General features: G+C 33.5%; 1 protein-coding gene and 1 non-coding gene across 3 annotated transcripts; one reads left to right on the top strand and one right to left on the bottom strand.

Moving 5' to 3' along the window:
• Positions 1-889: 889 nt before the first annotated feature.
• On the top strand, positions 890-20,931 carry LOC110806483 (ubiquitin-conjugating enzyme E2 5-like). Of its 2 annotated transcripts, none has more exons than XM_088217787.1 (6): positions 890-1,048; positions 1,169-1,248; positions 1,712-1,826; positions 1,962-2,014; positions 2,182-2,310; positions 20,391-20,543. In XM_088217787.1, the coding sequence occupies exons 1-6, from the start codon at positions 906-908 to the stop codon at positions 20,432-20,434; spliced, it is 564 nt and encodes a 187-aa protein (XP_088073913.1). In that variant the 5' UTR covers positions 890-905; the 3' UTR covers positions 20,435-20,543. The 2 variants fall into 2 exon arrangements, with proteins under 2 accessions (XP_088073913.1, XP_021887055.1); XM_022031363.2 differs by having other exon boundaries at positions 891-1,048; positions 20,489-20,931.
• On the bottom strand, positions 6,213-6,315 carry LOC148266253 (U6 spliceosomal RNA). Its single transcript, XR_015818888.1, has one exon. It is a non-coding gene; the product is annotated as a U6 spliceosomal RNA (small nuclear RNA).
• Positions 20,932-21,174: the final 243 nt, after the last annotated feature.

Below are 21,174 nucleotides of genomic sequence, written 5' to 3'. Positions count from 1 at the left end.
CTATTTTTCAAATTATTCACATTTTAAAAAGAACCATTCGATTAATGATCAAATTAACTATTCCAACGTAATTAAAAAAATAATAATTATTTGAAAAAAATAAAAATTCATACTATCTTCTAATTAGGAAATCTACTTTAATTAATGAAAAATAAAAAATTAATATAATAAGTTATAGAATATGTGTATAGCACAAATTACAAATTTGGTTTATAACTAAGATAGTAACAAAATCTAATAACTTGTTGCAATAAACTCATATTTGATTTCTTATATTACCTCTCAAAAGTAATAACACTTAAAATTCTAGTGCTTTAAGTGTTAAAATATAATTTGTGATTAAAAATTATTAATACCTCATTGCTAACTCACTATTACTATTCTAAATTTGATCATACTCTAATATTTTCTTTTAAATTTTTTTTTTGCCTAATTACTAATGAATTTTGCATTAATTAAAAAAAACATATGGTTTGCATTAAATTGGGTTCCAAAATCTCCTATGAGGTTTAAAAAATAGTGATCATAATAGAGTAATTAGAAATTATTTCTGAATTGGCAAACTATATAAATATATTAATATACTTAAATTTTATTTTCATATTTTTTTGAACACATTTAGAAGTAATCATTTACATTTATTCATGCTTCATAATATTAGAAATATAAAAGGTTAGGTGGGATTTTAGAATATTAAATTATCATGTTTTATAATATTAGGTTATTATGAGTTTGAATTTGTTATTTCTTTTTTCAATTTAATTTTTAGAACCCCATGGTAAAAGTAAAACAGGAACTTGGGGTAAAAGGAAAAGGAAAGAAAGTTACATTTACTGAGGGTTTTAATTACTGCGAAAGAGCCGGCTCACTCTGCGTGCCTATAAATATCCTGCTTTCACTCAATCATGTCTGAAGCCACTTTTTTGAGTCGTCTTCGTTTGTGGACTACTCTCTCTTCCTTAGCCTTCCACCAAACTCAAGAAAAGATCAAAGAAAACTCAATCATGTCTTCTCCGAGCAAGCGCAGGGAGATGGATTTGATGAAACTGTAAATATTTGAATTCAGAGCCGCTTGATTATTCATTTTTCCTTTTTTTTCTTCTTTGCGTGTTCGGTTTTGTTTGATCGGAATTTAAATTTGGTTTTCTTTTTGATTGATGTGGATTAGGATGATGAGTGACTACAAGGTGGAGATGATAAATGATGGCATGCAAGAGTTCTATGTGGAATTCAATGGACCGAAAGACAGTAAATTAACACCCATATCTGTTCTTTTCCTGCGATTTTTGCCTCTTATTCCAGTTGAAATTTGATTGTTTTGGTTCTTTTCTGGTTTCTTTTCGTCAGTTGTATTGACTGTATTCAGATGCTCGGGTTTGTAGATTTAGCATTCAATATTGTTCACTTGTTTCTATCGAGCTTCCTTCTTCGTTTTTTGGAAATCTGCTGCTGAACTTTCTTCATTGATCATTTTGAACATTGTATCCTGTCAATAACATGTACTTATTTTTATCAATCTAAATTCCAATTCCTTTTTTATCCTTTTGGCGACTTCCTGCTGCTTGGACATTTGCTGCAATTTTTGGTCCCTGATTTTCATGAATGATGATAAAGTTTACTGGCACAAAGTTTTCTCGATTTGTTTTCAACTTGAAAGGAAGAGAGCCTTTTTTTTTCTGGGTTTTCAATTGTCTTGCTTGGAATATGACAGGTCTTTATCAGGGGGGTGTGTGGAAGATAAGGGTGGAGCTGCCGGATGCTTATCCTTATAAATCTCCTTCTGTTGGTTTTGTCAATAAAATTTACCACCCAAATGTTGATGAAATGTGAGTTTATGGATGTGGCCTACTTTAGCTTCTTTCAATATTCTCTCTTGTGGAGCTAGTTTGGACATTGAAACACATAATTTCACTCCGGAGCTGATTCTGAAGCCTGAACCCTTCTTGTCCATTGATTTTCAGGTCTGGTTCTGTATGTTTAGATGTTATCAATCAAACATGGAGCCCGATGTTTGGTAAACCAAATACATTATTATTTTCATTCCATAAAAGATATTGATTCCTACAGATTTTGTCATCTTATCATGATATTTTTTTTTTCTTGTACTTTTACAATTAATACTGTTTCTTTCGAAGTTAAATAATGGAGGTTCTTTTTTTCCTTTTCTGTGCTCATTTGCAGATTTGGTGAATGTGTTTGAAGTGTTTCTTCCTCAGCTTCTTCTGTATCCCAATCCATCAGATCCATTGAATGGAGAAGCTGCTGCATTGATGATGCGTGATCGTACTGCGTATGAGCAGAGAGTAAAAGGTAATAACTTCTTCTGAAGAATAATGTAATCCATCTTGTCTGTTCCAATTAGTCATGTAAATTTTTTATCCTTTATTTAGTTTCTCTTTTTTGTTTATCCTAATGTACAGCATCCTTAAATTGAAACTCGATGGAACTGATGGACAAAAATTTATTTCCCAAAATCATAAAATCCTGGGAGTGGAATTCTTTGAAATTTGATAAAACAGCCTGTTTTTGCTAGTTTATGCTTTTCTAATCAGTAAATAAGGAAATTATATCTTCTGTAAGTTTGAATATCTAAGGCTTATTGCTTGTAGTCGTGTGATTTTCTCTCAAAAAAGTCCATTTATTGTCATTCCAATTTTGATATTTCTAGTATTCCCCTCTGCTTCAGTAAGTTGACATCTCATTATGAATTCATTCCTTTTCAGAATATTTATTTCTTGGAAGGCTGTCACTGTTCCTTATTTCTATCGCCAAATGCATTATCATTCTTATTATGGACTTTGATTGAGTGTATGATCCATTTTCTTTTGGTGTTTGGTTTGTAAGTGTTATGAATAGCATGCTTGTGGTCTTTTGCTTCTCTTGTCAAAGTAAATTGTGTTTCTCCTTATCTATTATGATCGAGACCACCATTTTTATTTTTAATATTAGAGCAGTATCCTGCAAATTTAGTATATGAAAGTGTTTTTCTTATCACCTGCAATCATATAGAAAGAGATCATATCTTGTTTTCCGTCCATGGATGCATATACCTGTATTCAAGCTTTTTGGAAGGGGTAACAAAATGAGTAATTGATTCTTTGTTATTCCAAATCTTATATTCTTTCCAGAGCTTTCGGGTTTGATTCAAATTGGCAATCAAGCTTGAGACTCTTAAAATTATGAATCTCAACATTTCAATTAATTATTAATTAAACTCCAATGTCTTAATCCATTCTCTAAGTCTTTCCGCTAGTCGGATTGCACTCAACATATGAAAATCATGTATGACCACCACTTAAATGCCACATAAGCATCAAATAAGCATGTGGAATTCAGAATAACCAAGACTTCTCTTTGTTTTCTCACACCTTAGGCTGGAGTTAACAGTCAAAACATTTAGCTTGGGTAGAAAAAAGACAGCTTTTTTTAACAGCAATAAACTATCTGATATTTGATGTAACACTTAAGTGGCAGCTGCATAAGATTTTCATCTGCTGGATAACATTGTTACTAATTTTTTGAAATAAAAAGTGTAAGAATATGTATTAACATAGTACTGTGAAATGGGGGTACGACTCATTTACAAAAACTTTACAATGTAGTTAGTGAATTTATGACATTCCCAAAGTTCATATCACTAATCATATCATGTTCTAACAAAATATACTCAAAATAATGCATTCACGTATCTCTCAGACTATATAAATCGGTCTCTTTGCCCTCAAAAGTTTTAGAATTCCTTTCTTTCCAAAGTACCTAAAAAATAGTCAATGGACTAACTTTAAATGATCTATTCTCTGAGTACACACCCTCCCAAGCCCACAATTCTTCCCTAATGGACCCCACCATCACTCAACTAATCCCAACAAGACTGTAAATAAGACTCCAAATGTCAAAGGCCACCGGACACCATAACAAAATATGGTTACAAGATTCTTCGTCTTACTTACACAAATAGCATCTGTCTGGAATAGCCAGCCCCCTTTAATTTATCTATTGTTAAAATACTTTCCCTGCAGGCTTCTAAAGCAAAAAACGCGACTCTTGGAAGAATCTTTGCTTTCCAAATCTATGGGAAGTTTGACCTCAAAACATTGTTCCACTGTGTTAGCTGCTTGTAGAAGGACTTAACAGAAAAATTACCATTTTTTTCTAGTTTCGACAGTGTCTGATCTCCCCTGAAAGTCCCTTTTGTGTAGCCGAGAGCTGAAGAAAACTCTCAAATTCCCCAACTTCCCAATCCTGCAAGTTTCAGGATACATTGATAGACCACTCAATAACATCATTACAGATTCTGTATCGTCCTGCACCAGCATATTCTGAGTCTGTGATATTGAAAAAATTACTAGCGAATCTCCTCATTAAAAATTCATTGTCAATCTATACATCTTTCCAGAATCTTACGCTGTTTCCCCTCCCTAATTTCCACTGCAGATTACACCGAAAAAGGGGCCACTGCATCATCATTTTCCTCCATAAACGCCTCCCATGCTGTCTGCCAACACTCCACTCACCACTGATATCCCAATCCAGTTCACCCCACTGGGACCAAACAATTTTCCTCCAGAGTCTATTGTTTTCATGCAGAAATCTCCAAAGCCATTTGCCTTGCAAAGCTTTGTTAAGCTCAACGATCGACCTAATGTCCAACCCGCCAAATTTGAAAGGTTTTTTTATTTCCTCCCATTTAACCAAATGAAATCTACGACTCTCCTCATCCTCATCCCAAAGGAATTTACATTGGATGGTTCCAATTTCTTTGCAATCTTCATCGGAGTTGTGAGAGTGGACAAATAATAGATCGGTAAATTAGTCATAGTACTTTTAATCAAGGTAAGTCTACCTCCTTTCGTTAAGAACTTCCTCTTCCAGCTCGCTAATCTCCTCTCAAACATCTCCACCACTGGTTCCCAAGTTACACAATTCTTGTATTTGGCGCCCAATGGTAGGCCGAGATATTTAATAGGTAGTGATACTTCTTTACAGTCCAACACTTTTGGAAATATTCTGTCATTCCCATCACCACCCAATCTAACCAATTCCGATTTTTGGAGATTTATCTTCAAACCCAAAACCCCTTGAAAACACAATAAAACACACTTTAGATGAAGAAGGTTTCTCACAAACAGATAGCAAAATATGAGTGTGTCATCTGCAAATAGCAAATATGAAACATCCTGGACAACATTGCCTTCACCTACTCTCACACCTTTAAAAAGTTGCAGCTCTTTTGCCCTGTTCATTAGACCGTCCAAGGCTTCCATGATTAAGATAAACAGCATTGGTGACAAAGGATCTCCTTGTCTTAAAACCTTAGATGCTCTAAAGAAGTCAGATGGTCCACCATTGATTAGGACCACAAAAGATGTTGTTGTCATGCAAGTGTGTATCCAAAGTTTCCATTTCACCCCAAAACCAAATCTACCAAGCATGTAGTCCACAAAATTCTAGCTAACATGGTCATAAGCCTTTTTCATATCAAGTTTGCAAATCAGCCCCGCTTTTTTACCAACTAACAAATCATCCACCACCTCATTTGCCGCCATCACAGCATCTAGGATTTGACGACCCTCTACGAAGGCATGTTGACTTTCCCCAATTATATCCCCAAGAACCCTCGCTAGCATTCTTGTCAAGACTTTGACAATTAGTCTATAGATACACCACGCCAAACTTATAGGTCGAAAATCCCAAACTCTTTGGCATCATTCTTTTTAGGAATGAGAGCAATAAAAGTTGTGTTAATAGCTTTCACAAATTTGCCCGTTCTATAAATCTCTCTAAACGAATCCACTACCTCATTTGTAACCACATACCAAAATTTTTGCAAAAACTTCATGTTGAAACCGTCCAGCCCCGGCGCTTTATCCCCGTTACACATAAACAGACACTCTTTAATTTCTTCTTCAGAGAATTCTTCCTCCAGTATTTTCCTGTTACCCTTGGACAGCATATTGAATCTGATCCCGTCCAATGTATGTCTTCCTTCATGTTCTTCTTCATACAAAGTGGCAGAATACTTGCTGGCAGCCACTCTAAGCTCACGGTTATCACTGATCTTTCAGCCTTCAGTGGAAATTTCTGCAATGAAATTATTTATCCTCCTGCTACTTGTTATTGCATGGAAATATTTTGTATTTTTGTCACCCTCTTACAGCCATCTCTCCCTTGACTTTTGCTTCCAGGATATTTCTTCATCCCTACATTTTGAGAAAAATTTGGACCATTTCTCAATTTGTGTGTGTCATCCTTGTGCAAAGGCCATGCTAATCTTCTCTGTATCGTTCCAATAAAATAACATTGTTACTAATGACAGTGCTTGATTGAGAATTGAGTGAAACACTGGCTATATAATTTTAAAAGCTCAAAAGTCGAGGACCAATCTGGATTGAGAATGCTATGACTAATGATAGCACTTGATTGGGAATGGATTGAAACGTTGACTATATATTTTTTAGAGTTTAAAAGTCAAGTACCAATTTATGGGGATGCTATAATTAATGGTAGCTGCAGAAATATTAGGAAATAATATAGGGGAAGAAATAGGAGGAGAAATAGGATTTAAATTTTGATACTGAAGTCATAATGGAAGGAAGGTTTCCCAAATGCTTTAGAAGAATATTTTTTTTTCATTTTTTTGGGAATACTAATTTGGTAATGTAACCTTATAAATAATGTAATAGATCAGAAGGAAAAATTATAAAATAAAATTTACAGCTTTCTTCATAGTACCAGAGCATGGTTCTTTGTTCCATCTAGCCTAAAATACTCATGACACGGAAGTACAACATGGTTGGCCATCTTCAAGCCTCGAAGTTGGAAGTCATGCATTCAACAGAAACTATTCGATGGGGAACAGCAGGATGGAAAATCTGATGATATTCATCGTAAAATGGCCAAAACTACCTTAATTGGTTGCAGTCTGTCATAATGTTTATGTGCGTGAAAGGGAAAGATTACCCACCTTATAGGATTTACTGATCTGCTGGTCATAAACAACCCAAAGTACTGAACTTGAAAAGCCAAAGACTATATGATGCTGTCTTGGCTTATCAATCCAATGAAAAATGAAATAGGGGAGAATTTTCTCCTATTAAAAATGGCCAAGGAAATCTGCGACACAGCTCGTGGAACATATTCCAAGATAAATAACTCAGAACTCTCTGCCATAGAAAGTACACTTCACGACTTGCGTCAGGGTGATTTGATGGTGAACCAGCACTTCAATGCCTTAATGAGGAACTGGCAACAACTTGATGTTTATGAAGAGCAATGGTGGCACTGCCTAGAATATAGTCTTCAGTATCGGAGAATTATCGGGAAGTTGTACAAATTTCTTCCCAACCTCAACAAGGAAGTAGATGACATCCGAGGAAGAATCTTGGGAGGCAAACCAAGTCATAGCCTCCATGAAGCATTTGTAGAAGTGTGCATGGAAGAGAGCCGAAAGAAATCATGCTCGGGAATCCAACACATACCCAGACTCCCTAAAGTCGGCACTTTCTGCTCAACACACTTGGCCACTTCAACAATAGACAAAACAGAAAAAGAGAAAGTTGTGGTGCGATCATTGTAGAAAGCCCGACCACTTAAAGAGTTTTGCTGGAAGCTTCATAGAAAGCCACCAGATTGGAAACATAACAGGAACCAAGGAGGAAAAGGAACAAAAGAAATCTGGAAACAGTTTTGAGAGGAAACCTAGCGGTGGAAGCCGAGGTACTGAGTGAGCAACAAAATGAAAATTTGGGTTTAAGTAAAGAGCAGATGGATTACTTGAGAAATTTATCGAGTAATCACCAAATAAATAATCCAGTAACAGACATTGGATTGTTTCCCACTTAGGTAAATTTTCTAATACCAATCTCCAAAATTCAATCAATGCATAAATCATTGACTCTAGAGCTTCAAATGAGATTACTAGTAATTTGAAATTGTTCAAAACATGTAACCCATGTCATAAACAAATCTATATCAGAATTGTAGATGAGTCTCTATCAAAGGCGGTTGGAATGGGCACTGTATGTTTATCCAAAAGCATAAATTTAAATGATGTGCTCTATGTTCCTGAATTAAGTTGCAATTTATTATCAATTAGTAAACTGATTCGAATTGAGAATAGTTGCTAAATATTGTTCAAATGTAGTTGAATTTCAGGAAATACATTCAGGGAAAATCATTGACAATGTTAAAGTACACTCAGGACTCTATATCCTCTTGAATAATCACACTCGAGAGTACTTATCCTATGATTTTTGTTTTAGTTCTTATAATGATAGTGCACTAATGTTGTGGAACTATAGATTAGGGCATCCGAATTTTAGTTACTTGCAAAAATTCATTCCTTCATTACTCATTAATAGGAGTTCTAAGAATTTTCAGGTTTTTATATGTTAGTTTGTAAAACATACCTGGAGCACTTATTAGATTCATCCTTACAAAGAGTCTTACCCATTGTCCTTTATCCATAGTGATGTATGGGATCATCAATAATAAAAAACATTATTGAAACTAGATGGTTTGTTTTATTTGCAGATTATCACACTAGAGTTACCTAGGTTTACTTGATGAGAGAAAAATATGAAGTTGAGAAATATTTTAAAAATTTAACAACACGATTCAAACCCAATTTCACACAAAAATTCAAATTTTTAGAACTGATAATACCAAAGAGTACCTCAAACTTGCCATTGGAAGCTACCTAAAAAACGAAGGCATTATACACCAGAGTTCATGTATTGATACACTTCAACAATATTGGGTAGTTGAAAGAAAGAATCATCACATCCTTGAGGTAACCAAATCATTCATTTTTTCAACCAATGTGCCAATTCACTTTTGAGAGGGAGTCATACTCAGCGCCACTTATCTCATTAGTAGAGTGCTTTCGTGAGTACTGAAATTTATAACACTGATCCAAAAGTTACAACCTACCCACATAACAGAACCATTCATCAATCCCAGTAAAAATTTTTGGATGCATTGCATTTGTTCTCATTCACTCACAACCCCGTGGAAAATTAGACCCATGTAAAAAATATATAGAAAGAACCAAATAGTTGACTGTATATCTCTAAAATTATTACTACATATCTTTAGGATTTATTACAACATATTTTTAGGAGTTATTACTGCAATTCTTTGGGATTTATTGTTGTATAATTTTAAGATTTATTGCTATTGATTGTGTAGTCATTTACTCCTAAATTATGAAGATAAAATAGGAAGGTAAAACTCTATAAAAATCAGTCTTTCGTACTAACTGGTCAGACCAGAAAATAAAGAAGAAAAAATCTTCTTTTTCCATTCTACATTCATGGTATTAAAGCCATGGTTCGCTAGTTTGGCTTGAATAAATCTTTTTCTCTCCTCTTGTTTCTATTCTTCTCTTTTTTGTTTAGTTTTTTTTTTCCTGTGATGGTGCAAACTGCCATGTTTGAAATAGTGAGGATAGGCGACACCAATTCCATTGCCACATCTTCTGAAATAACGCATGGATTCTACTATCATCGGGGTCTGTAAACTCTAACGGAATTGAAAATTTCCCAATACAATTAACCGTTCACAAGCTGAACGGAAAAAATTACCTATAGCGGGCACAATCTATTAAGTTGGTGGTCGATGACAATGGCAGACTTGTTGATCTCACTAGCGAGACAAAGGAGCCAAAAAATGCAGATCCGACATGGCGGATTTGGAAGTCAGAAAACTCTCTTGTGATGGCCAGGTTGATCAATTCCATGGAGGCCCAATTGGGAAAACATATTTGTTTTTTCCCACAATGAAAAATGTGTGGGATACGATCTGAGAACTGTTTTCAAATCTCAAAAACTTCTCACAGACTTTCGAGTTGAAGACAAGACTTTGACAGACGAGGCAAGGTGATCGTGAAGTATTTAAGTATTACAATGAGATGAAGGCATTATGGCAGGAACTTGATCTCTGCTATGAGGATAATTGGGCCTGTGCAACAGGTAGTGCCTGTTATTTGAAAAGAATGGAGAATGACCATGTTTTTGAGTTTTTGGCAGAATTAAATAAGAGTCTTGATGAAGTTCAAGGTCACATTCTTGGCAAAACTCCACTACTGTCAATCCAGGAAGTGTTTGCGGAGGTGAGATGAGAAGAAGGTCGACATCGAGTGATGTTAGGGGAAAAAAATTTATTTGCCCTGGAAGCTTCAACCGTAATGACCAAAAGCAATCACAATAATTCTCCACTCCAGGCATGGGCAAATAAGAAAGGAGAAAAAATTTAGTGTGATCACTGCCATAAACCACGCCATACAAGGGAAACTTATTGAGAGTTACATGAGAAACCCTTTAATTGGAAGCCGATGACTCCCAATTAACCAAATCATGACCCAAAGGTTTTCCACTCCACCACTGAACTTGAGGGGAATATAGAACCTGCTGATGCAACATCTTCATTCAGTAAGGAATAATTGGAACAACTATATAGACTTTTTCAATCCACACAATTTTTTAATCATGTACTTTCCTATTTTTCCTTAGGCCAGAAAGGTAATGATCTTCAATTTGTTATTTTTAATGTGTCAACTATTTCTTTTTGTTCATAGATAATAGATTCAGATATCATAGACCATATGATAGGTTGTTTTAAATTGTTTTCTTCTTATAGTCCTTGTGCATAAAATTAAAAAATTAAGATCGCTGATGATTCACTCTCAGTGATCGCTGGGAAAGGATTAATTGTCATCTCAAATACTCTTGTTCTTCACAATGTCCTTCATGTTCCAAATCTTTCCTGTAATCTTTTGTCTGTCAGTAAACAACTCGTGATTTAAGATGTGCTAAATTTCTTCCAAACTGTTTAGGATTTCAGGATCTAGATATGGAGATGATGATTGGCAATGTTAGAGAATATAGATGTTTCTATTACTTTGATGATGGAAATTCTTTGTATCAGCAACCGAAATTCTCAAATCTTGGAGCATGTTTTAATTTTACTAGTGATGAAATAATAATATGACACTATAGGTTAGGTTATCCTAGCTTTCAATATTTAAAATATTTATTTACAAATTTGTATTGTAATAAAGATTTATCATTACTTAAATGTGACATTTGCCAATTGGCTAAACACCATTGTGCATCTTTTCATATTCAACCATATAAATCATCTATGCCTTATAATCTTATTCATAGTTATATGTAGGGACCGTGTAGGACATTAACCAACTCTAGAAGAAAATGGTTTATAACATTTATTGATAATCATACATGTTTAAGTTGCGTCTATCTACTTACAGAAAAATCTGAAGTAGAACATATTTTCAAAAATTTTATAGCATGGTCGAAACTCAATTCTAAACAAAAAATCGAGTGTTTTAGAGTGATAATGAGAATGAGTATTTTAATCAAAATTTAGTGTCATTTTTCTTAAAAAAAAGAAATTGTTCATCATAGTTCTTACAATGACACTCATCAACAAACAGAAAGAAAAAATAAGCACTTTATAGAAGTGGTTAGGTCCTTAATGTTTATCATTAATGTAGCTAAGTACTTATGAGGGGAAGCAAGTCTTACCCCTACATATCTTATCAACAGGATGCCATCAAGAGTTTTGAACTTTCAGACACTTTTGTCATTTTTCAAAAAGTTATTTCCAATGTCTCAACTAATCTTAAATTTACTCTTAAGGGTTTTTGGATGTGTTACATTTGTTGATATACATAATCGTAATAGAGATAAGTTCCACGAGCAATAAAATATATTTTTTAGGATATTCTCCTATATAAAAAGAGTATAAATGTTTTGATCCTACCAGAAAAAAATCTTTTGTCACAATGGATGTTACATTCCTTAAGTTCCAAAGTTTTTTCAGTCCTCTTCTTCAGGGGGGGAGGGGGGGAGAGGAAATGAAAACTTGGTGTTTGAAAAAGAAAAGATTGAAAAAAATTTTGATTGTTACACAAATAATGAAACTGCAACATTTAATCTTAATATCTTGGATAAGGAAAACGGGGGTTGGACCTTAATATCTGAATGCAAAACGAACACTAGGACAATGGATTATGCATGCTTCAATGATGAGAGATTGTTCAAAAAAACTTACACTAAAAGAAACCCTGACTCAAAGTAAAAAAGATGCAATTATGTCTCATCAAAGCCAAAAATCTGATCCAATATCATAATCCGAAGAATCAAATACAATCTCTAAGTTTGTAGTGTCTAAGTTTTTTCTTATTCAACAAGTGCATTCTGATCCTCTAGACCTCCCTAATTCCTCTTAGGAAATGAACACAATTATGTACTCAACACCCTCTGTCAAATTTTGTGTCTTGTAAGAATTTATCATCTTACCATATTTTTATCTCACAATTGTTAAGTATGGATATAACTAAATGTATTTAGGAAGTACTAAAGGTTCCTTAATGGAAGAAGGATATTTTTGAATAAATGGAGGCTCTAGAGAAGAATGGTATGTGGGAGATGACTTATTTGCCTAAAAGAAACTTGATTGTCGTTGTAAGTGGGTTTTCACTTTAAAATTCAACTCATATGGATCCTTGGAATGCTATAAAGCAAGGTCAGTAGTAAAAAGATTTGGACAAACCTATGGAATTGAGTATCAGGAGACGTTTACCTCTGTTGCCAAATTGAATACTATTAAAGTGTTATTCTTTGTAGCTGTGAATTTAGAGCAGCCACTGTTTCAATTGGATGTTAAAAATTCATTCCTTAATGAAGAGTTGGAAGAGGAAGTCTATATGGATGTGTTGTCTAACTTTGAAGAGAAGTTTAGAGAGAAAGTTTATAAGTTGAAGAAATTATTATATAGACTAAAGTAGTCTCCCCGAGTTTAGTTCGAGAGATTTACTAGTTTTGTTTAAAAAAAAAAGTATAGTCAAAGACAATCTGATCATACAATGTTCGTAAAACACACTGGTGATGGAAGGATGGTTGTCTTGATTGCATACATGGATGATATAATACTTATTGGGTATGATGATGAAGATATCTATCGGTTGAAGAAACATCTTGCCTTAAAATTTGAAATTAAGGAATTGTTGCCTTTACACTACTTCTTGTGTATGGAAATTGAAGTTCAAATATGAGAATGTATGTGTCACGATGAAAGTATGTTCTTGACTTACTAGAAGAGACGGGCGTGAGTGATTACAAACCGAGTGATACACCCATGAATCCTAATAAAAAATTGGGAGATGCTTCTAATGGAGTTCCAGTAGATAAAGGTAGGTATCAGTGTCTTGTAGGAAAACTCATTTATTTATCTCATACAAGACATGATATCGCATTTATTGTTAGTGTCATGAGTTAGTATATGCATCACCGTATGAGTAACATTTGGAAGCTGTGTACAAAATTTTCAAGTATTTAAAGAGTACATCAAGAAGGAGGCTGCTGTTCAAGAAGAGTAATAAAAGGAGTATAGAAGTCTTCACAGATACAGACTGGACAAGTTTAGTTTCAGATAGATGATCAACCTCTGGCTACTGTACGTTCTTATGAGAACATCTGGTTACTTGGCGAAGTAAGAAGCAAAGTATGGTTATTAGAAGTAGTAAACAAGCTAAGTATAGAGCTATAACAAATGGAGTTTGTGAGGTATTATGAATTAAAAGAGTACTTGAAAAACTAAGATTAGATGCAGCATCTATGAAACTGTTTTGTGATAATAAATTAACTATAAACATTGCTTACAACCCAGTTCAATATGATCGTACGAAACACATTGAGATTGATAGATATTTCATTGAAGAAAAGCTAGAGAATAGAGTTATTTGTATGTTGTTTGTGATTTCTGAACAACAAATAGTTGATGTTTTTACCAAGGGCATTTCATACTAGAGTTTGAATCTTTCATTGATAATCTGAGCATGATCAATATCTATGCACTAACTTAATGAGGAGGGAGATGTAAAAATATATGAAAAGAATCAAATAATTGACTATATAGCTCTAAAATTATTACTACATATTTTTAAGATTTATTACCACATATTTCTAAGAGTTTTTACTGCAATTCTTTAAGATTTATTGCTGTATAATTTTAATATTTATTATTATTGATTGTATAGTCATTTATTCACAAAATTAAGAAGATAAAATAGAAAAGTAAAACTCTATAAAAATCAGCCTTTTATACCAACTGATCAGACCAGAAAATAAAAAAGACAAAAATCTCCTCTTCCCCTCTGTGTTCAACCCAAGATTAGTAAAATGCATGTTTTAAGTGTATATCTCAAACCAAAATAGGTACCAATGTTATTCACTTGCAACCCAATGATTTTATATCTCTATAGATGTGACCTTCTTTAAGCAATAACAATTTTATCCCAAAATTGAAATTTAGGAGAGACAAACTAAGAAGGATCCCATATTTGGGATCAAACAAGGGAAGATTACGAAATTAATCAAATTAGTAAGCCATTGCCTACCCATGAAATTCCATTCCATTATAGAACTAATTTTTTGACGTGAATCATAAATTCCAGAATCTGAATCTATTCAAGAGGATTCCCAAGAGAACCGATCAACTCAAACCCCAGAATAAGCCAAGAACAAAAAGATTATTGTTTATTCCAGAAGAAAGAAACAAGGTGAGGATATAAAACATCAACTTCCAACATTTGAGCATAGCCAAGTATCAAACCGGAACAAAGGTTCCAATACACAACTTGACCACATTGTAAGTGATACAACTAGAGATGATCGCCTAATAGTACTAGGAAAATGGATAGGATCTTGTAGAAACGATCCTTTATGCAATTTTATATCATATGCAAGGTTATCACCTCAATTTTAGGCATTTGTTACAAGTCTAGATAGTATTCATGTTCCCAAGACAATTCAGGTAGCCATGAGTATTCTAGGCTGGAAGATAGCTGTGTTGGAAGAAATGAAGACTTTGAAGAAACATGGTACATAAGAACTTAACAAATTACTAGAAGGAAAATAGATAGTAGGTTGCAAGATGTGATGTATTAAGCCAACAGGAGCGTTGACGGGTTAAAAATTTTGCTAATTGCAAAAAGGTTCACACAATCATATTGTATTGACTACCAAGAAACATTTTTCCTTCTTGCAAAGTTAAACACAATCCAGGGACTGTTATCATTGGCAGTAAATCTTGATTAGCCACTTTACCAACTGGATGTGAATATATTTTCTTAAATAGGGAACTTACTGAGGAATTCTACATGGATATCCCTCTAGGTTTTGAGAGATTGGATAATATGAATATGGTCTATAAGTTGAAGAAAGTGTTTTATGGATTATAGCGATATCCTAAAATGTGGTTTAACTGATTCAATAGGGCAGTGAAACTGTGTGAATACACACAATGTAAAACATATCACACATTGATTGTGAAGCATTTCCAATCAAGGAAAATTGTTTTATTTATTGTCTATGTAGATGATATGGTGTTAACCATAAATGAAGAAGAATAAATCTTAAAAAGTCAAGAAAATGCTAGCATCAGATTTTGAGACTAAAGATCTAGAAAATTTCAAGTGCTTCATTGGGATAAAAGTAGCAGAATCCAAGAAAGGGAAAACTGTGTCACAACGAAAATATCTAATTGACTTGCTAAAGTGTAGAATTTTGAGAAAAAATATTTACTTTATTTTCACTCTATATTTTGGTGTTACAAGCGTCACATATATATACAAGATTCCTACGTGCAAATAAGAAAATTATCCTTATAGTAAGGATATTAAATAATTAAAAGAAATAGCTATATAAGAAAAGTATCACAATTATTTAGACAACAAAATATTCATGTCAACATTTCCCTTCAAGTTGGTGCAAAAATATCATACGTATCCAACTTGCGTATCAAATTCTGAAAAATTTTGTTACAAAGTCTTTTAATGAAAATATCAGCCACCTGATTGATAGAAGACACATGATATAAGCATAAAGAATCATCAACCACTTTCTGTTTTATGAAGTGACGGTCAATCTCAATGTGTTTCGTCCAGTCATGTTGAATTGGATTTTGGGCAATACTAATGACTGTTTTATTGTCACAAAATAATGACAAGATTTCTTTGTTTAAACAAATTTAATTCCTTCATTTGCTTTTGCAAGCATAATAATTCACATACCCCTTAAGTTATTGTTCTATATTCTGCTTCAACACTACAACAACTACACTCTCCTTCTTGCTTTTCTATGTAATCAAGTTGTCTCCAACAAGTGTGCAGTAAGTAGTAGTTAACTTTTTATCATCTAGAGATCCAACCCAGTCGGTATTTGTAAATACTTCTATCTTAAGGTGACCATTTCTGGAGAAGAGTAAACATTTTTTTTGTGCAAATTTCAGATATTGTAATATTCGAAAGACAGCATGTAAATGAGTCTCGCGAGAATCATGCATGTACTAACTAACCAAGCTAACTGCATATGCTATATCTGATCTGGTATGTGAGAGATAAATGAGTTTTCTAACCAATATCTGATATCTTTCTATGTCAAGTGATGTACCACTATCAGTTTGTAGTTAATGATTATTTTCAATGGGGCATCTCTTCTAGCCAATGTAATATATATTTTTTTTGAGAAATAAAGATTTCTTTATTAAATTTAACAATCTCAATTCATAGAAAGTATTGTAATTTTCATATATTCTTGATTTCAAATTCTCGAGTAAGAAGTTCTTTTAGTCGAATCATCCCATTTGTATCATTTGCAGTCACCACAATATCATCTACATAAATAATGAGAAAAGTGATTTTATCCTCACAATGCTTGATGAACAGGATATGATCAACATTGTTTTGCTGATATCCGAAAGAAATCATAACTCCTCTAAACCTTTCAAATCATGCTTTTGGAGACTGTTTTAATTCATATAAGCCCTTCTTTAATTTGCAAACCTTCCCTTGTGTTTTTTCATCTTCAAACTCATATGGAATTTATATGTACATCTTATCTTCTAAGTTCCCATGGAAGAAGACATTTTTCACATCAAACTGGTGCAAATCCCAATCAAGATTAACAGCACATGATAGTAATATTTCAATTGTGTTCATTTTTGCGATTGGAGTAAAAGTTCCCTGATAGTCAATTCCATATGTCTGAGTAAACTCTTTAACTATTAATCTAAATTTGTATCTTTAAATCGATCCATTTGTTTTGTGTTTTACAGTGAATACCCATTTGCAACCAACTATCTTCTTTCCTTGTGGGGTTGAAATAAGCTCCTATGTTTCATTTTTTACCAATGCTTTCATTTCTTCAATCATCGTTTCCTTCCATTTGGGATCTTGTAGTGCTTCTTTTGAATACTGTAGAATAGACACAAAGGAAACAGATAAGACAAAGGCTCTATAGGAGGGAGATAGAGAGTCATAAGAAGCAAAATTAGATATAGGATGCTTAGTGTAAGTTCTGATTCCTTTTCTAAGAGTAATGGATTTATCAAATAATTTATAAAGAAAAGATGACTCACCAGTATCTTAAGAAACTAAAGAAGATTCTTGACCTAAAATAAGGTACAAGATGACTTTTCCTATCTTATCTCTCCTTGAATATTTCTTCAAGTCCAATTTATCCAGTCGTCCAGTATTTTCTTCTTGAGTAAGACCTTCTTACATAAAATTCTCCCCCTCAATATGACTATCAAGAGTTACCGAACTGAACGTCACCTCTTCCATTTCACTCTCTCCTTGAAGAAGTGTTGGGGTGGAGCTGAAGTATAGTTTAGATTCTCTAAAAGTAACATCCATAGTTATAAAATATTTTCTAAATGGTGGATAATAATATTTGTAACCCTTTTGAGTAGAAGAATACCCAACAAATACACACTTGAGAGTTTTAGGTTTCAGGTTACTCACATTTCTAGTATGAACAAAGTAAACACATTCAAATACTTTAGGAAAAATAATCTAGGAATTTGTACTTTGCAAATCCTCTAAATGACTCCTAAAATCAAGAACTCGCAAATGTATTCTATTAATAATGTAGACAGATGAGAGAATTGCATCTTCCCAATAATTTTTCAGTAGATTCATAGCTCTGATACCATGTAAAATTTTGGAAAAAAATATTTACTTTATTTTCACTCTATATTTTGGTGTTACAGGCATCATATATACACATATATATATAAGATTTTTAAGTACAAATAAAAAAATTACTCTCATAATAGGACTATTAAATAATTAAAGAAAGAGCTATATAGGAAAAGTATTACAATTGTTTAGACAACAAAATATTCATGTCAACATAAAGAAAACATAAATGACTAGGTGTAAACAAATAAACACTCCAATAGAACCAAATAGTAAGTTTGGAGTACATGGGGAAAGTCCAATAAATAAGGGACAATATCAATGATTAGTTAGAAAGCTAATATATCTCTCGCACACTAGGTGAGATATTAGATTTGCAGTAAGTGTTGTATTTTAGTTTATGAATAATCCAACTGAAGGACATTTGGAGGTTGTGAAACGCATCCTACGATACTTAAAAAAGACGCTAGAAAAATGGTCCTTCTTTGAGAAAACCGCATGAAGAGATGTAAGACTATTCACTGATGTTTAATACTATTCTTTCTTTCTATCTTAAAAAAAAAGACTATTCACCAATGCTAACCTGGCAGAATTGTCACTGACAGGATATCAACTTTTAGATTGCTCATATGTGTTGGAAATTTAGTAACATGGCAAAATTAAAAAAGAAAACTGTTGTAACTTGAAGTAGCATTGAGGCAGAATTCAGGGCTATGGCACTTTGAGTCTGTGAAGGAATATGGCTCTCACATATGCTAAAGGAGTTACAGATTGAAAACTCTACTCCTATAAGAGTGTTGTGTAACAATCTATTTGCAGTCAATATTGTATGGAATCTGGTTCATCATGACCAAACTAAACATGTCAAGATAGATTGACATTTCAAAAAGGAGAAAATGGAACAAAGGATAATCAATGTGGTACACACCTCATCTAACTAGCAAATGGCAGACGTACTTACTAAGGCCTTGCCAAGAAAGAACTTTGAGGACTTGAGCTCCAAGCTTGACATGATTAACATCTCTGCCTAGCTTAAGGGGAGTGCAGAAATATTAGGAAGTAATCTAGGAGAAGAAATAGGAGGAGAAATAAGATCTAAATTTGATATTAGAATACTGATAAGAGGAATGTTCCCTAAATGCTTTTAGAAGAATATTTTCTTTTGCACTTTTTGGGGATACAAATATGGTACTTTTAACTCTATAAGTAATGTAATAGTGTACCCTAAATGCTTTAGAAGAATGTTTTCTTTTTACTTTTTGGGGGATACCACTAACTCTATAAATAATGTAATAGTGTAGAAGCAAAAATTATGAAATAAAATTTACAGCTTTCTTCAATAGCACTTGATTAAGAATGGATTGAAACATTGGCTATATAATTTTAGAAGTTTAAAAAGTCAGAAGATCAATCTGAATTGAGAATTCTATCACTAATGATAGCACTTGACTGAGAATCGATTAAAACATTGCACATAATTTTTTAAGTTTAAGAGTTGACTCTGAGGACTGAAGTTTAGCCAAAACTGATTGACTTGGAGAAAGGACTAAAAGTTTTTATTATTAGAAAGAAATCCTTCTCAGCACAAGGTGCTGATGTTCATTTAGGGTTTAAACATAAAAATAGAAGCCTTCTTCCTTGAGATTCAATTGGAAGGTACAGCAACCTTGGTGGCATCAAAAAATTGGAGGATGGGTTATTTGCAGGCTATATATTGCACAGTCTAGTAGATGGATTGTAGAGGATCAGTGACCGATGCTGGTTTAAGCATTGCATTTTCATCTAAAATAATTACCTTACCTTCTTATCTGGTGATGAGGAGAAAGCGAGTTTCTTGGTGCTCTGTAACACATCATATGAGATGAATTCTGGTTTCTGATAAGTTGAAGCTATAAAGTTCCATGAAGGACCTCAATCTCTTCTGTTTAGCAGTGGAAATACAATTGGTTCAAAGTTTAAGCCGTATGGGCAGTAAGTAGATGCTTAATGTGAAAAACTGCTGTCTTTTGCTGCAAGTCTTTAGCTATGAGTTAACTTTGGAGAGTTAAAGAGGATACATAGAGTACTTAGCTTATGATGTAGCTGGATAAAGATGGAATTATATGTAATACTATAGGTCTTTTCATTGAACTAATTCCAAATTAACTTCAATATTTGGACTTGGAAACTCTTTTTACTTCTCTAAAGAAAATATTTTGACTTGCAAACTGAAGCCAAAAGTTAAAATGTTTATCTATATGGACAAAGAATAACTGATCATACATCTATATTCTCCTGCGAGGTAGTATCTTCTGAAAGAGGTTGATTTTAAATAACAATAGTTAAGTACTTGTATATATGCTGAAAAGTACATGATGGTTTCTCATTGTTCCTTTATAATCAACAGGACATGTGAAAGGCTGTGGTTCTTTTATTAATCATTCTGTTTGAAACCCTTTCTCATTAGAAGTTTCCTTTGCTGTTCACAAATCTTATATTCTATAGAGTACTGTGAGAAGTATGCGAAGGCAGAAGATGTTGGAGCAGCCGCTGAGGAAAAGTCTAGTGATGAGGAGTTGAGTGAAGATGATTATGGCTCTGATGATGAGGCAATTGCTGGCCAACCAGATCCATAGGTGCATAATGCACCTTCTATAAGAAAATATATGTACATGAAATCATTTCCTGGAAATAGAATTTGACAATCTCTGAAGAGCTATGGAAATTCCAGTCCTTGGATCTTTATTTTCCTTGGAAGATGTGTAAATTAATTAGCTCTAGCTTACTGCTCCAAATATTCATTTGCTTGTGTTGGGACTGTAAGAACAGTGTCTGGTTGGTTGTGTATGACTCATGCACGCACCGATTTCTAAGTACAGATGACTTTTAGCTGGTTCCAATAACTTTGTTGATATCTTGAGAAATATGTTTGTTCATGTTTCCTCTCATTTCACTGCAGTGTACTGTGTACAGACCTTTTAGTCACCAGTAGCAGTTCAACCATATCGATGAAGATTCCTCAAGAAAACTATATAATTGAAATGTTGACAAACTGCTTTTAATTGTAAGTTTTTGGAACTTTTGATTCAGCGAGTGCTGATTTCATTGATGATATGCAGCTATACAAAGTAGGATCCACAGTGAGTTGCAAATCTATGTCAACAAAACATAAAAAGGGTTGTCACAAATAT

Source organism: Carica papaya, chromosome 4 (assembly GCF_054855325.1).
Source record: "Carica papaya isolate Zhongbai chromosome 4, ASM5485532v1, whole genome shotgun sequence".
Taxonomy (NCBI): Eukaryota; Viridiplantae; Streptophyta; class Magnoliopsida; order Brassicales; family Caricaceae; genus Carica; species Carica papaya.
The sequence above is the reverse complement of the archived record's forward strand: the minus strand, read 5'-3'. Positions and strand labels throughout refer to the sequence as shown.

Excerpts from the sequence above, each read along its gene's own strand:
- LOC110806483 (XM_022031363.2), top strand. The coding sequence starts at position 906 with ATGTCTGAAGCCACTTTTTTGAGTCGTCTTCGTTTGTGGACTACTCTC. Across the intron at positions 1,249-1,711 it reads ATTCAATGGACCGAAAGACA|GTCTTTATCAGGGGGGTGTG; the intron begins GTAAATTAACAC and ends GGAATATGACAG. Across the intron at positions 2,015-2,181 it reads AACATGGAGCCCGATGTTTG|ATTTGGTGAATGTGTTTGAA; the intron begins GTAAACCAAATA and ends GCTCATTTGCAG.